This window comes from Pelophylax lessonae (assembly GCF_965119305.1).
Source record: "Pelophylax lessonae genome assembly, chromosome: 8".
In the NCBI taxonomy this organism is placed as follows: domain Eukaryota; kingdom Metazoa; phylum Chordata; class Amphibia; order Anura; family Ranidae; genus Pelophylax; species Pelophylax lessonae.
The window spans coordinates 273,982,500-274,000,505 of NC_138775.1; the positions used below are offsets into that span (position 1 = coordinate 273,982,500).

General features: G+C 44.6%; 1 protein-coding gene across 1 annotated transcript in view; it reads right to left on the bottom strand.

Annotated features, from left to right (window-relative positions):
• Positions 1–8,616: 8,616 nt before the first annotated feature.
• IL23R (interleukin 23 receptor) overlaps positions 8,617–18,006 on the bottom strand; it is a 120,346-nt gene continuing 110,956 nt past the window's right edge. The window contains exon 15 of the mRNA XM_082264986.1: positions 8,617–9,706. Within this exon, the coding sequence (XP_082121112.1) occupies positions 8,951–9,706 (756 nt within the window). The 3' untranslated portion in view covers positions 8,617–8,950. The remainder of the gene's footprint in view (positions 9,707–18,006) is intronic.

Below are 18,006 nucleotides of genomic sequence, written 5' to 3' on the forward strand. Positions count from 1 at the left end.
TATTTTATATGAATTAAATTTACATTGTGGGAATAATTTGCACTGCATTTAGCACAGACATGTCATTTTATTTTTGATACTGTGGGCGATGATTTTGAATACAAGAAGAATATATATAATTGCAGGCACTTTATTAGCATTTTTAGCACAGCCACTTTGTTAGTAGTTTTTGATGCATTTTTCACTTTAAGCGTTGTAGGTTTGATTAAGCTGGCCTGGCACATCATCATCATTTGAGCAAATCAAACCGCGATTAAGAAGACTGCGCATGCTCCTGTTCTGCCTTTTGATCAGCTGAAAAGATGGACGAACCAAAAACACCACCTTCCACCCCTGGCCCTTCAACTTCAAGTGATCTGCCTGGCTGTGAGAGTGAGGAAGCTCAGGAAGGAGACCACCCCTGGCTTTAAAAGGTGGATGCTTTAAAAGGGGAAGGGAGGGACTTTATCTGTTTTTTGTTTACAAAAAGTTACAGCCTAAGGAATTGTGATTGTCCTTTAGGTTAATCATTTGAATAAATCATTTGAAATAATAAAAAACAATATGATGTTCAAACTTTCGACTTCTTTCTTTAATAACTACATAACACAGTACTTGTACTTCTACTTTCAGTACTTGAGTAGAATTTTTTTTTCAAAACTACTGGTACTTTTTACTTTTAGTACTTAAGTAGCAAATTTTTTGAAAAAACTACTTGCAATACTTAAGTAAAAAAAATGTTGAATACTTTAGTACTTCTACTTAAGTAACTTTTTCTGCGAGCACTTCCACTTCTACTCAAGTCACTTTTTGATCGAGCACTTGTACTTTTACTCAAGTAGAAATTTTGAGTACTTTATACAAGTCTGTGTAAGCCACAAGCAGATATAAACACCTATTCAGGTGTAAACACGCTGGGGAGTGCAGGGACACCAAGGGACCAGCGTGCGTTCCACCACTACACTTCTGCCTACCGGTCACGTGGTCTACGTGCGTTCCAAAATGACGCGTTTCGTATTCAGCGTGTGACGTCTTCAGATTCTGGAACCATGTGTTCATGTTTTGTTATTTATCGTTATTATTTGTGATTTATGTTTGGTTAATAAAAGGCTGCTATAGCCAATTAACTCCAATCTGTTGTATGTGGTTATTATATTAAAGGGTGTTGGTATTGGTATAGCAGTTTCATCACAAGCCATATTGAATTCCTTGGTAATGTTTATTTGGTTTATCCTGTTCCTCACATGTACAATGCATTGTAAACTATGGTTAAAAAAAAAAAAAAAAAAAGATATGATTTTCCTTTTATTATGTCTAAATTTAAAGTTGTTGTAAACCTCAGACATGAAATAGAAACAAAGCATATCCCTCTATAGTGTGTACTTTTCTCACTTAAGAGCACTAATTGTCATTTCTGTCTGCCGCTTCCTTCCTCTGCTATCAGCCTGAGACACTTCTGACAAGTTTTCCTGCCACCAAGAGCAAAAAAAGGTTACAGGGGTGGGATCTCCAGCACATAGCTTGTGATTGGCAGCCTCAGCTCTGTACCTACAGTATGTGCCGTGTGAAGGGGAATGTGTCCCTTCCCTCCAATCGAGCCTCGAAGCTCTCCTCACTGAGCTCAGCCGAGTGTAAATTCAGCTCTCCACCCTCTTTTTCTGACAACTCAGAGAAGCTTTATAAATTCTGCACTTTGAACCAGTGGCGGCTGGTGCTCAAAATTTTTGGGGGAGGCGCAAACAGAAAAATGTAATAGGCATTGCTTTGTGGCGAATAAACGCTGTAAAAAATTGCGTGACTTTGAGGTAAAAAAAGTGTGAAAGGGGCCTTCAGTAATAAAGGCATAGAGTGCCCCCTTTCAATGCACAGAGACCAGCGTGCCCCCTTTCAATGCACAGGGACCAGCGTGCCCCCTTTCAATGCACAGGGACCTGTGTGACCCCTTACAATGCACAGAGACCAGCGTGCCCCCTTTTAATGCACAGGGACCAGCGTGCCCCCTTTCAATGCACAGGGACCTGTGTGACCCCTTTCAATGCAGAGAGACCAGCATGCCCCCTTTCAATGCACAGAGATCAGCGTGCCCCCTTTCAATGCAGAGATCAGGGGGCCGGATGCATGTATGGGGGGGGGGCGGCGCCCCTGCGCCCCCAACGCACCGGCCGCCACTGCTTTGAACAGATGTAGAGAATGGAAGAGAAGATTGCAGATAAACAGGTACAACTTATATAGGCATGTTTAGTTTCATCTCTGTTTATCACCTGAGACCAGTCAATTCACTGGGTATATGTGTGGGTCTATTCTCTAGATAAGCATTTGATAATTTTATAGGTTCAGGTTCCTGTTGTGCTATAACTTGAAATGAAGAATGCGTTCCCACTCTTTTCTCTTCTCTACCCTCCTAGTTAAAGCTTGACATCATCAAACTTCTTTTTTAGTTTTGAATAGAAAGTGCAAGAGTTAGAGGTACACTATACTAGAAGTTTTTTTTTTTTTATTGCTGTCCGCATTCCCGTTGTAGGGATTTTCTCATAGTCAGCGCTCTCTGACCCCCCCCCCCCCCCCCTTGTATCGCAGGTAAGGCCCCCTCCTTCTCCTCGCCCAGACTACATCTCCCAGCACTCTCCGCTCCCGGCGTTTGACGTCTCCCTCGTGCCGGGCGCGCGCTTCCTCTCAAACCTCTTGCTACAGTTGAGCCATCCACGCGCCCGAGGCGAGCAGGGTGTGCGCTCCGGCGAGAAAGCGGGATAAAGCGCGGGCACGGCAGCACAGTCACGGCTTGCAGAACCCGTAGTCTCTGTGCTCCAAGTCCCAACGGCTGTCCGTGGGGCACATGCGCAGTAGCGCAATCCCACGGACACAGGGACTGGACGCAGAGACACTTGTACTTTATATATATGATGAGAAGTGAAGGAGCTGTGCTTCAAAACACAGTCCCTGGGAAAGGTAAGTATACAGTCTGTTCTTTTACAGAATGTTCATCTAGTACAATGACCCCGTGGTGACAGAGTACCCCCAAAAGTGTCATAAATGTCAGTTAGGGGTCCGATCTGTCCGCCGCAATGTCACAGTCCCGCGAAAAATCGCTGATCTCCGCCATTACTAGTAAAAAAAAAAAAACAATAAAAATTACATAAATCTTTCCCGTAGATAGTAGACACGATAACTTTTGCGCAGACCAATTACCAAAAATATGTAGCAGAAAACCAAAAATTGGCCTAAAATGTTAAAAAATTTTGATTTTTAAATTTTTTTTGAGAATGTCATGTAGCAAAATGTGAAAAATATTTTTTTTTCAAAATTGTCGCTCTTTTTTTGTTTATAGTGCAAAAAATAAAAATCGCACAGGTGATCAAATACCACCAAAAGAAAGCTCTATTTGTGGGGAAAAAAAGGATGTCAATTTTATTTGGGTACAGCATCACACGACCGCGCAATTGTCCGTTAAAGTAACGCAGTGCCGAATCACAAAATTGGGCCTGGTCATTAAGGGGGCAAATCCTTCCGGTCTTAAAGTGGTTAAAGTGAACCCATGCTTTGCCTATGAAGGGTAAATTTTAGCGCACCTCCCAACTTTTTGAGATGGGAACGAGGTACACCTATTAGCATAATAATGTAGGTATAGGACACACCCCCTGCCACAAAAAAAAAAAATAGTTAAACCCACAAGTGTTTTTTTTTTTTTTACAACTACTATTCCTTTATACAGTAAAACCTTGGTTTGAGAGTAACTTGGTTTAAGAGCGCTTTGCAAGACAAGCAAAATTTTCAAATAAATTTTGACTTGATATACAAGCAATGTCTTGATATACAAGTAGCCTCAAGTCACAGCTGAGTATAAAAGAAGAAGAGAGGCGCCTCTAAGTGTAGCAATATGGTTACATTTAATGAAGGTACAACATTTAGCAAATCACGTGGTTGATGATTAAAACAGGCACATCTAAGTATGCAGGCATCAGGGGTAAAGCTGTCCACATAGACCATCCTCCGCACCACCATCTACGTCATCCCTTCCATGCTGCCCCTCGCTATCAGATCGCTTTACTCCAGGGTGGTCTTCCCGGTCAGGATTACAGACTAGCAGCCGGTGGTTCAGAAGATGGTCTATGTGGACAGCTTTACCCCGGATGCCTGCATCCTTGGATGTGCCTGTTTTATTCATCAACCATGTGAGTTGCTAAATGTTGTACCTTCATTAAATGGAACCATTTTGCTACACTTAGAGGCGCCTCTCTTCTCTTTTGATACTCTGTAGCTCCTGCTGGATTTTGCTTCCAATCCCCTTGAGGAAGTGGCTATTTGTGGATGGACATTTTATGGTTACACAACCTATCACATTTCTATAATCTTTTTATATGGACTATAAATTGAAGGATTTATGAATAAATGGTTGTGGAACGAATCATCTGAGTTTCCATTATTTCTTATGAGGAAATTCGCTTTGATATAATAGTGCTTTGGATTACAAGCATGCTTCCGGAACGAATTATGCTCCCAATCCAAGGTTTTACTGTATTGGTTTTTGAAATTTACAAATGCAGCAATTTATATATTGGATTAAAGGTTTAACACTGGGAAACACTATTTGAAAGATAAATAGGGAATTGTATGTACTGTACAACTATATAGATCAGGGCAATGAGAAGAAAAGAGGGACAGCGGGGCCTTTGTTAAAATTCAGGGACAGTCCCTCGAAATCAGGGACAATCTCCTGAAATCAGGGACAGTGGGGAGCTATGCATATCCCACAATCCCTAGGTCTCTCGGTCTAGTGCTCTGCAGGGGGTGAGTATTCAAAAATTTCCCAATTTCCCTTTGGGATTAATAAATTATTCCATATTGCCCAATGTTAGCCCAATCCCCCAGAGTGCTAGAACATTGATCAGCTGGAGGGAGAGATACAATGTTAAAGCTGAACTCCAAGATTTTTTTTTAAATTTAATTTAGATTGGGCCAACCTCCAATGATTGCAATGTGACATCCAGAGGGCTCCTCCTCAAATTGTCAGTGGTAAGTTCGTTCCTCATACAGTTTGCACATACAGTTTGAGTTGTGCTCTTCTGGGCTTATCGTACAGTTCTCACACACTTGCTCCAAAAAAAAACATCCTGTATTCTTTTAAATGAATACGAGACATTCTGTGATTGGACAAGGTGTAGCGGAATCACAGAACGTCTAGTATTCACTGAAAAAGAGGAGGTGCCGTCCCGTCCGAGCAATCCTGCTGTGAGAACTGTACGAGACGGAAAGTCACTGCAGCACCGACCAGGACACCACAGGCTTTATGTGGCTTAGAATAGCACTGACAATTCAAACATTCTTCGCAGCCCTCTGAATTAGGGATAGACCGATTATCAGAAAGGCTGATATATCGAGGGCCGCTATGCACGTTCCCCGATACATCAGTATCGGCCCTGGAACTGCCGATATTTTTGTGACGTCATTCTGCATTCTTAGGCTTCCCTTGCCTTGGACAGCCTTGTCTGCAGTCGGGACTAGTCTCGCGGGAGTGTATCACAGCCATACACCCACCCACAGCAGCCCGGTGCCAGCCAGCCACCCACATCCACAGGCCCTGTACTAGCCAGCCACCCACAGGCCCTATACCAGCCAGCCACAGGCACTGTACCAGCCAGCCGCCCACAGGCCCTGTACTAGCCAGCCACCCACCACAGGGTGCCAGACAGCCAGCCACCCACCACAGGGTGCCAGACAGCCAGCCACCCACCACAGGGTGCCAGATAGCCAGCCACCCACCACAGGGTGCCAGACAGCCACCCACCACAGGGTGCCAGACAGCCAGCCACCCACCACAGGGTGCCAGACAGCCAGCCACCCACCACAGGGTGCCAGACAGCCACCCACCACAGGGTGCCAGACAGCCAGCCACCCACCACAGGGTGCCAGACAGCCAGCCACCCACCACAGGGTGCCAGACAGCCAGCCACCCACCACAGGGTGCCAGACAGCCAGCCACCCATCACAGGGTGCCAGACAGCCAGCCACCCACAGACAGGGTGCCAGGCAGCTAGCCAGCCACAGGCCCTGTACCAGCCAGCTGCCCACAGGCCCTGTACAAGCCAGCCACCCACAACCCCTGTGCCAGCCACCCACCCACCTACCACAGGGTGCCAACCAGCCAGCCACCCACCACAGGGTGCCAGCAAGCCAGCTATTAAGCATTAAACAAAAATTAACATGTTCAGTACCAGATTTGTGTCAAAAATTGTCTTTATTTTTCGAAACTTTGAATGTACAAAATATCGGCCCATATCGGCCGATACCGATACATTGTGACCAAAATATCGGTATCAGTATCGGCCCTGAATAAACCATATCGGTCTATCCTTACTCTGAGTGTCACATAGTAATCACTGGCCGAATATAACGTTTTAAAAATCAATTTTTCCTGGAGTTCAGTTTTTTTCTTAGGCTTTAATGCCCCCTCCCTATAGATTCCTTCACTCCTTCACCACTTCGTTGTGCCACCTGGGCTGAAGACAAATACCTGGAGCTTCCATGGAGGAACATGGGATTCGTGTCTGATCCTCCCACAATGCACCATTGGTTGCCTGAATAGCCAATCGTCAGACCACAGTGCTGTCACATGAGGGTAGGGGGAGGGTTGTAAGCCTTGTGTAAGCTCCAACAAGAGCAACTAGGAGGTTACACAGGACTTATTTTCCTTACTCCTACAGGTAATCAAGGCAGGAGGGGAAAGGAGCAAAAGCGGGTATGTTCTGCTGCGAAGGAGTGATTTGGGTAAATCTAATCAGAGCCCAGGTTCACGTTAAAGAACATTTTGCAAGCTGTATACTGGAGTCGATCAGAACTGCTAGTGAGATTAATGCCTCTGGAAACGGACAGACATTTAATCCAATTAATGCTGTATCACATGATTCAAGTTAAGAAAACCTGCACAGAGTAATATATGAAGGCTGTCATCTCTGACCTGAAATTGTGAGTTGCCTGGCTAAGGATCAGTGGAGTGGTTTCAGTGAAATTGATTTTGCCAAGAAATTCCTGCAAGTGAAATTTGCTTAAATATTAAGAAAATGGTTCCGTTATTTTTACATACAGGATATTTTGTTCATTTTGTTTTTTTTAGTTTTTCTCCCTTTTTTGCGTATTTGAGCCTTCTCTGTTTTTAGCTTCCTGTGAAAAAAATTGTAAACAAATAAAGGCGGCCAGCTTTATTTACATTTGTGGTTGGGAAGTGGTAAAAACACATGGCTGAGAGCCGGTTCACACTATGGCGATCCGACTTAGGGGGCGACCTGCGAAGTCGCGTGCACCGCGACTTCGGTGCGACTTGCACGGACTTCATATAATGAATGTCTATGCAAGTCGCTCCAATGTCGCCCCGAAGTAGTACAGGAACCTTTTTCTAAGTCGGAGCGACTTAGAACCGTTCCTGTATTACACAATGGACCACGACGGTCCGCGACTTGTCAGGCTGACCAAGTCGCCTGACAAGTCGTATTGGTGTGAACGGGCTCTGAATTGCATGTTTGGAGCCTCCTACTGCTTCCCAGTATGCAGCAGACAGAGGTGTACACATGCCGCAGCTGGAATGCTTTGCATTGGGTCCAATAGGGCCAATGACACCAATGATGGGGCACAATTCCTCCCAAGGACACCGATGATGGGAAACAATTTCTCCCAATGATGGGGCAAAATTTCTCTTACTGACACCAAAGATGGGGCATTGTTTACTCTAGGGATCGACCGATTTGCCGATATATCGAGGGCCGATATGCACTTTCCCCAATATATCGGAATCGGTGCCGGAGGTTACTGATATTGCTGATATTTCGGGAAAGTGCTTGTACTGGAGTGATGCCTGCAGCTAGAGGCATCACCCCGGTACCGGCGTCCATAGCCAACGGTCGGCTGTCTTGTAATGACAACCGATGTGACTGAGAAGCCGCTCGCCCATCATTACAAGGAGCGGGAGGGGATGTCCCCCCCTCCTGCCACCTTCCACAGCTCGCCCAGTTCTCCCGTCCCACCTGGAGATCCGGCCAAAAAGCCGAATTCGGCTCTGATCGGGTCTCCATGCAAAAACCTGGAAGTCATGACATCACTTCCCGGGGGCTGGCGCCAGATTCAAAATAATGACAGCATTCAAAACAGCCAAACTTGGCATTTTGAATGCTTTTAAGTGCAGAGGAGGGGTTTGGGGTCTTTTAGACCCCCAGATCCCTCCACAAGAGTACCCGTCAAGAAAAAAATAAATAAATAAATGTTTTTTAAATGTACGAAAATATCGGCGCATTTCGGCCGGTACCGTTATGCATCGGCCGAAATATCGGTATCGGTATCGGCAACGAAAAACCAATATTGGTCGATCACTAGTTTACTCCCACTGATTCCGGGACATTTTTTACTCCTGATGGCCACAGTCCAGCCCTCCTATAATCTGAAGGACACTAAACTGGCTCTTTGCTTAGAAAGTTTGGAGACCACTGCATTAGAGGAGATATCCCTTCACAGGAATGTCCTGATGACATTTTTTACCAGACATGAAAAAAGGGAAACTTCAACAGGGACGCGGACAATTACAGGAGTTCTAAATATTCTCTAGTCTACAAAAGAAAAGCATTTTTAATTTGTTGGAGTTGCTGTTGGGTTGGAGAGTTCATCTCTCTTCCTTCCATTGTCTTCATTGATCAAAATCTCCAAATTTTCATAGAAAATGCAGTGAAATGAAAATTCTCAGTTTCAGTCATCCCTTTTTAATACTTTGTGAGTCACTGATCTGTAAAAAGGATGCCAATCAGAAGGTCATTGAGGTCAAAACTCCTGATCTTTATACATCTTGCAGACCAGTGGCTCGAAGTAGTGAAGCAAGAGTGTAATCATGACAGCCAGGCAACTAGCAAATTCAGCAATAGCAACCTCCATATTCTCTAAGGTTTCCTTTAAAGTCTAACTAAACCTGTCTGATGAGAACAATACATCACACAAATTATGTTCCCCTTGCAAACATTTGTGAAAAGTAAGGATTTGTGTCCTGTAATCCTCTGTGGTCCAGCGGTAAGTGGCAATTTAGCTGACTGCTCAGAATATCGGCCATTTCTGTGATTTCGTGGCACTTCTGACGCTCACTCCATGTGGCCATACTGGCCATCACCTGCAAGGGGTCATCCTCCAGTGGTCCATCATTAAGTACCTGCAGGTCCATCCCTTGGAACAAACTGAAATCCATCTGGAAGGTGTCATTCCTATCTGAGCCATCAATTTGCCCATTCAGTCCTAGAGCTTCTCTCTGAATGTCCAACAAATGGAAGGGACTGCAGTATGAATCATGGCTCTGGAGGTTTGGTCGGGTAGGTTGCGGGCGATAGCCAGGAATGTCCTCTGTCATATTATCCATTGTGATCTGAAGAGGTGGGCCAACCTTGGCCCTGTGCTCCACCATATTGTCATCTGTTGGGCGATAGCCAGATGTTTGCTCTGTATTGTTATTTCCTGTGGTCTGAAGAGGTGGGCCAACCTCAGCCATGTGCTCCATCACATTGTCATCTGTTGTGGTCATAAGTGGGACAACCTCATCCACAAGCTCCACCGTATTATCATCTGTTGTGGTTTGAAGAAGTGGGTGAGCCACAGGTGTCTCCCTGATGATGGGGGCATACTTAAACTGTAGGGTTTCCTGTACATCTGTGATTTCTGGGTCACTGTATGATGGGTTGGGGAAGGAGACAGAGACCTCCGGTTTTTCCTGCATTGATAAATAAGAACATATATTATTTCAATGGATAATAGGCTGGATTATAGAATTAGAGATAAGATGCCTTGCAGCCAGAGTTGTATAAAGTACTCGAAACCCATACTTGAGTAAAAGTACAAGTGCTCGATCAAAAAGTGACTTGAGTAGAAGTGGAAGTGCTCGATCAAAAAGTGACTTGAGTAGAAGTACTAAAGTATTCAACATTTTTTGTACTTAAGTATTGCAAGTAGTTTTTTTTTGTTAATTTTGCTACTCAAGTACTGAAAGTAAAAGTACCAGTAGTTTTTTAAAAAAAAAATTGCTACTCAAGTACTGAAAGTAAAAGTACAAGTACTGTGTTATGTAGTTATTAAAGAAAGAAGTCAAAAGTTTATTAAAGTTAAAGTTATTAAAGAAAGAAGTCAAAAGAAGTCAAAAGTACACATGACTTTATACACATTTTTTTGAGCTTCATGAAACCTGCCATCTACTGTTCTGGCAGTGGTAATTTTTATAATTGTAACGAGTAACTATGCAGCACAGAAAAAAAATATCAGAGTAGAAGTATTGAAATCATCGAAAAAATGTAGTGAAGTAAAAGTAGAAGTAGGAGAAAAAAATTCTACTCTAGGAAAGTACAGATACCGCCTTTCGGTACTTAAGTACAGTAGTGAAGTAGTTCTACTTAGTTACTATACATCTCTGCTTGCAGCCATGGGGTTCTAGGCCCAACTCTGACTCCTGTAACCTGCATGGAGTTTCTATGTTCTTTCTGAGTTTATGGGAACTTCCTCTGGTGGGCTAAGGCCTCTTGCACAAGGGCGTCAGAATTTACTGATGTGGACTTGTGATGCCCGTTGGGGACACAAAACTGTGTGTAAAGAACTGAGTAATGTTGAGAATAGGCAAGTAAAGGTGCGTAAGTGTATAGATGAGTAAAGATGAGTAAAATTTTTCTTTATTGCCAGTATTGTAATCTACTCATTTACTCGCGTAAACATGCTTATAGACGAGTAAACGCACGTACGCAAGTAAATTACTGCACTCAAATGTAACATTTTCTATTTTTGTTTTACTGCTCTGCACTTAACACTGTATAACTGCCGGTTCACACTGATCCGACTTGTCAGGCGACTTGGTCGCCTGACAAGTAGTTTCAAATGCTGTGCAATGGAACCGTTCTAATCAGAGCGACTCAAGTCGCTCCGACTTAGTAAAAGGTTCCTGCACTATTTTTTGGCAAAGTCGGAGCGACTTGCATTGACTTCTATTATGAGAAGTCGTTGCAAGCCGCACTGAAGTCGCGCTGCACGGACTTAATTAGTCGCCCGAAGTCGGGGCGACTTTGAGTCGGATTAGTGTGAACCGACTCTTAGGGCTCTTTCACACGGTCCGCCTCCGTAGGCGGATCCGTGCTGCTCAGCGGGGATCGATCCGCCGATCCCCGCTGAGCCGGCGGATGACAGCTCCGTCTCCGCTTGCAGTGCGGAGAGGGAGGTGTCACAGCCCCTGCTGTTCTCTATGGGGAATCGGATGAGAGCAGACCGCCTGTCCGCTCTCATCCGATAAGATCCCCAGGACGGATGGAAAATAGGGTTTCCATCCGTCCGGATTTCACGGACAGGATCGGATCCGGATGGCAGCGGGTGTCAGCGGACATGTCACCGCTGACATCCGCTGCTCCATAGGGCTGAATGGGCATCTGATCAGATCCGCCTAAAAAACTGACAGGCGGATCTGATCGGAACGCCCGTGTGAAAGAGCCCTTACTGATCTTTACTCAGCTGTGCGCAATGTCCCATAGACAAGAATGCAACTCATTTCAAATCAGTAAAAAACTCAACATTTTTTACTCCCTTGTGCAAGAGGACCAAGGCTCTTTCTTCTCTCCAAATCTTCGCACATAAAATAAAAGCGCTAAAAGCATGTCATTCTAATATTTACTATGTAGCGCAATTGGTACTGATCTTTACTAAATATTGATTTCCAGGTGACTAACAGATACATTGCAAATGTCCTAAGTACTCTTGCATGGGAAATTCGATCTCAGGCATGGTTCTTTACTTAGGGTGCAAAAATGATGGGTGCCACTGTTTGAACCCCCAACATCCAGCATCTTCAAAAAATACCCCCCCCCCCCCAGGTAAGGAGACCCCACTCATTCTTTCCATCCCCTAGGCCCAAAGGCCTAGAGAGAAAAACAAATCTTTTACACTCAGTGACAGCCACACAGGGCAGAAATGCATGAGGGAAAAGACAGAACAGGAGGAGTCCCAAATATTTAACACTTCACTCAACACACATCACCAGCCCCCCCCCCCCCCCAAGCCTGCTTAACCACCTGACCTCCTTCATGACCAGACTATTTTTTGCAGTATGGAACAGCGTTACTTTAACTGACAACAGCGCGGTCATGCAACGCTGTATATAAATGACATTTATGTTATTTTTTTTCTTACAAATAAAGCTTTCTTTTGGTGGTATTTGATCACTACTAGTACTGGGTTATTTATTTTTTTGCGCTGTAAACAAAAAATGACCGACAATTTATCAAAAAAACAAAAAGAATAAAAAATACAAAAAAACAATATTTTTTACTTTCTGCTGTAAAACATATCCAATAAAGAAAAATTAAAAATCTAATTTTTTCATAAATTTAGGCCAACATATTCTGCTATATATTTTTGGTAAAAAAAAAAAAAAAAATCCCAATAAGTGTATATTGATTGGTTTGCGAATGGTATATATATAATACAATTCTTATTTATTAATTTTTTTATACTAGTAAGGGTGGTGATTAGCGACTCATAGCTGGACTGCGATATTGCAAAGGACAATCTGGCACTAACTGACACTAATACAGTGATCAGTGGTAAAAAAAATGCACTGTCACTGTACTAATGACACTGGCTGGGAAGGGGTTAATTATCTAGGGCAATCAAAGAGTTAAGTGTGTGCCTAACCAATGTTTATATGTGTGCAGCTTTTACTAAGGGCTGTGCTGGATTTAATTTTCTTCTTTACAGAGAATAAAATCCAACACATCACTTTTGATAGGACGGAGCTTTGCATTGTTTACATACTGTATGCATTGCGGCCCGCCAGGCCATTTCATGTGACCCTCACAGCTCTCCTGCAGCTACCGCCCCACCCCTTGTCTCACCCAATCTCGTCTCAGCAGTCGGCAGCAGAGAGGACAACAGAACTCCTCCACCAGATCCTGCACTGCTCTGTGCAGCCGCTGAGACGCTTGTCTCTGCCACACTCCTCCCCATCTCAGGAGTTGGCTGCAGAGAGGAGGACAGAACTTTCTACAGATCCTACTTCTCTGTGTGCAGCTGCAGCACTCCCTTGTCTCCGCCTCCCCAGATCTTGGCATTCAACAGACTCTGGCAGTTGACTCCAGCCCTGCTCTGGTCCTCCTCCAGACTCTGCACTTTCTGCTTCCCAGCCCCTTCCCTGGCTTCTTCCCAGCAAAAGCACAAGGTAAGAGCAGTGAACTATACTTTAAAGGAGGGTAGGGGGCTCTTGAAATCTGATGTAAGGGTGGGTGGGATGCTCTGAACATCTAGTCTTACAGATACAACCTGCCCATTGAAGGCAACCATAATACTGATGTGGCCCTCAATTAAATTAAGTTTGACATCCCTGCCCACTGCTGCTGAGGTATCGATAGGTTGACTGCAGCCCATTGCTTCCTACAGAAACACAACAATGCAAAAAGGAATTCAACCACTTGCCGACCGCTCATTCGAGCTCTACTGCGGCAAAGTGGTTAGTTCCCGTCCAGCGACGTAGACCTACGTCTCTGGACTCCTCCCCTTGTGGGCGGCGCACGTGCGCCGCCGGAGGCTCGCTCCCGCTGTATTCAGTCACAGCGGGAGTCAGGCCAGGGGAGGAGTGGCGGTGATCGCCGCTGCTCTTTCCGATCGTCGGGAATCTAGTTTGGAGATCCGCCCGCTTGTGTAAACAGAGCGGGCGGATCTCCTAAGTGACAGACAGGGTCAGATTGCAGGATTCAGCATATCTCACACACGTCAGTAAGCACCAGGCTTACATTAACCCCTCCCTCTCCAATAAAATTAACCCCTTCCCTGCCAGTGTCATTTTTACAGTAACAGTGCATATTTATAGCACTGATTACTGTAGTAATGTCACTGGTACCCCCAAAAGTGTCAAAAATGTCAGTCAAGGGTCCGATCTGTCCGCCGCAATGTCGCAGTCCCGCAAAAAAAAAAAAATCGCAGATCGACGCCATTACGCGTTAAAAAAAAACACCAAAAATGACAGAAATCTTTCCTTTAGTTAGTAAACGCAATAACTTTTGCGCAAACCAATCAAAATACGCTTATTGTGATTTTTTTTACCAAACATAGGTAGCAGAAAACAAATTGGCCAAAAATTTAAAAAAATTTTGATTTTGACATTTTTTTGGGGGGAATTTCATATAAAAAAATGTGAAAAATATTGTTGTTTTTTCAAAATTTACGCTCTTTTTTTGTTTATAGCGCAAAAATTAAAAATCGCACAGGTGATCAAATACCACCAAAAGAAAGCTCTGTTTGTGGGAGAAAAAAAGGACATAAATTTCGTTTGGGTACGGTGTCGCATGACCGCGCAATTGTCAGTTAAAGTTGCACAGTGCTGAATCGCAAAAAGTGGCCCAGACGTAAGACAGCAAAATCCTCCGGTGGTAAAGTGGTTAATATAAATATTACATCCCTATACTGTAACTATGTAGCGAAATGTTTGAAAATTTCCCTTAATAGATTAAGTTTAGGTGTTTTTAGTAAAAGGTACCTTTAATGCTAGAGCATAAAAAGACACTTTAGACGATTGTGTGCTTTCAACCTTGTGATAACAGTTCGGGGAAGACCCTTTTGTGTTCCGGCATGACTGTGCCTCTGTGTACAAAGCCATCTCCATAAAGACAAGGTTAAATGAGTTTGGTGGAAGAACTAGATGGCCTGCACACAGCCCTGACGTCAACTCTACTGAACATCTTTGAAATGAATTGAAACCTTCATTGACATTTTTTTTTATCCAACATCAGTACCTGACCTCACAAATACTCTTTCGGCTGAACAGGTTCAAATAGAGACCCACTCCAAAATCTTGTGGAAAGCCTTCCCAGAGAGGAAGAGAGGAGGCAGATTTGGCCACAAAAAGAAGGATAACTCCATATTAATGCTCATAGTTTTGGAATGGGATGTCTATCAAGCTTATATAGAGGTATTCATATAGTGTGGGGCATTAACCCTGTAGGCATCACTTGTAATCTGAGTATGGAGTACAGATTTAAAGTCATATTAAAGCTTTTTTTTTCTTAAAAAAAGAAGTTATCCTTCTGGCAACCTCTAGTGTGCTAAAAGTGTAGATTGTTTTTGAATTTGTAGATTTTTGTGTTTTTTCCTGTGTTAGGCAGTGATCCAGGGAGAACTCTACTTCTTGAACTGGTTTAAGTGCTGAGTTAATTAGCATGTTAATGATATCCTTGTCAGCTAAAGTAGTTGCTAGAGGGGGATTAGCCATCGGTTAGCCCTACCTTGTTATCTAAACCATTGTGTGATGTTTTGGGTAAATATTCGGGTCATTGTTCATGTAGTGACTGACATACTTCGCAAGCAGTGGCAGCTGGTGCTCAAAATTTTTGGGGAGCGCAAACAGAAAAATCGAATAGGCATTGCTTTGTGGCAAAAAACGCTGCAAATAATTGCATGACTTTGAGGTCACAAAAGTGTGAAAGGGGCCTTCAGTAATCAAAGTATAGTGTGTCCCCATTCAATGCAGAGTTACCACAGCGTGCCCCCTTTCAATGCAGAGTGACCACAGCGTGCCCCCATTCAATGCAGAGTTACCACAGCGTGCCCCCTTTCAATGCAGAGTTACCACAGCGTGCCCCCTTTCAATGCAGAGTTACCACAGCGTGCCCCCATTCAATGCAGAGTTAGCACAGCGTGCAGAGACCAGCGTGCACTTACCTGATGCAGCGGCGGCTTCTCAGTCCTCCGTGTCTCCAGAGTCCTCCTTCTCCTCCTTGGCCAATCGCAAAAGTTTGCCTTTCGGCCAATCAGGAAATGGGTCTCGGACCCTCTTCCTGATTGGCCAGGAGGAGGATCTGTGTGACAATAGCGAATATTCATTCGCTATTGTCACACACCCTTTTCTGAAGCCTATTAGAGCCTTTGGCTCTAATCACATGCTTCAGAAGAAAAAATAACCCCATTGAACTCCATGCGTCCGGCGCCCCGCATGCAGATTAGGGGGCCGGACGCATGGATGGGGGGTGGGCGCCCCTGCGCCCCCAATGCACAGGCCGCCATTGTTCGCAAATGTGTAAAAAAAGTTTGTATTCTTGTTCAATAAATGAGTTTCAGAGTTTGCAGCTAAAGCGAGTGCCGTCTAGTTCTTGGTTGCAATAGGCTGCTAGAATATCTGGTATCTATATTCAAGACTGGAGGAAGCCGTATACTGACAGAAGAATGCAAGCACAGTGTGCGTCAGCCCCGTCACAGAGGTGTCCTGTAGTCTAAAGCAGTGGCGGAGCTAGACTTTTAAAACAGGGGTGGCAAAGGGGTGGCTAGGTATTATTTTGGGGGGTCAATATACAAAGTGTAATTTAGTGTCAGATTCGTCCACCGCAATGTCGCAGTCCCTCTAATGATCGCTGCCATTACTAGTAAAGACAGGATACAGGTGGTGGTGATCAGAGGATACAGACAGGATACAGGTGGCGATCAGAGGATACAGGTTTGCCCCCAATGATTATTGCAGAGTGCCACAGCAATGCCCCCAATGATTATTGCAGAGTGCCACAGCAATGCCCCCAATGATTATTGCAGAGTGCCACAGCCTTGCCCCCAATGATTATTGCAGAGTGCCACAGCCTTGCCCCCAATGATTATTGCAGAGTGCCACAGCAATGCCCCCAATGATTATTGCAGAGTGCCACAGAAATGCCCCCAATGATTATTGCAGAGTGCCACAGACTTGCCCCCAATGATTATTGCAGAGTGAGACAGCAATGCCCCCAATGATTATTGCAGAGTGAGACAGCCTTGCCCCCAATGATTATTGCAGAGTGAGACAGCCTTGCCCCCAATGATTATTGCAGAGTGAGACAGCCTTGCCCCCAATGATTATTGCAGAGTGAGACAGCCTTGCCCCCAATGATTATTGCAGAGTGAGACAGCAATGCCCCCAATGATTATTGCAGAGTGAGACAGCCTTGCCCCCAATGATTATTGCAGTGAGACAGCCTTGCCCCCAATGATTATTGCAGAGTGCCACAGCAATGCCCCCAATGATTATTGCAGAGTGCCACAGAAATGCCCCCAATGATTATTGCAGTGAGACAGCAATGCCCCCAATGATTATTGCAGTGAGACAGCAATGCCCCCAATGATTATTGCAGTGAGACAGCCTTGCCCCCAATGATTATTGCAGAGTGAGACAGCAATGCCCCCAATGATTATTGCAGAGTGCCACAGAAATGCCCCCAATGATTATTGCAGTGAGACAGCAATGCCCCCAATGATTATTGCAGTGAGACAGTCTTGCCCCCAATGATTATTGCAGAGTGCCACAGCAATGCCCCCAATGATTATTGCAGAGTGCCACAGAAATGCCCCCAATGATTATTGCAGTGAGACAGCCTTGCCCCCAATGATTATTGCAGTGAGAAAGCAATGCCCCCAATGATTATTGCAGAGTGCCACAGAAATGCCCCCAATGATTATTGCAGTGAGACAGCAATGCCCCCAATGATTATTGCAGTGAGACAGTCTTGCCCCCAATGATTATTGCAGAGTGCCACAGCAATGCCCCCAATGATTATTGCAGAGTGCCACAGAAATGCCCCCAATGATTATTGCAGTGAGACAGCAATGCCCCCAATGATTATTGCAGAGTGCCACAGCAATGCCCCCAATGATTATTGCAGAGTGAGACAGCCTTGCCCCCAATGATTATTGCAGTGAGACAGCCTTGCCCCCAATGATTATTGCAGAGTGCCACAGCAATGCCCCCAATGATTATTGCAGAGTGAGACAGCCTTGCCCCCAATGATTATTGCAGTGAGACAGCAATGCCCCCAATGATTATTGCAGTGAGACAGCAATGCCCCCAATGATTATTGCAGTGAGACAGCCTTGCCCCCAATGATTATTGCAGAGTGCCACAGCAATGCCCCCAATGATTATTGCAGAGTGCCACAGAAATGCCCCCAATGATTATTGCAGAGTGAGACAGCAATGCCCCCAATGATTATTGCAGAGTGAGACAGCAATGCCCCCAATGATTATTGCAGAGTG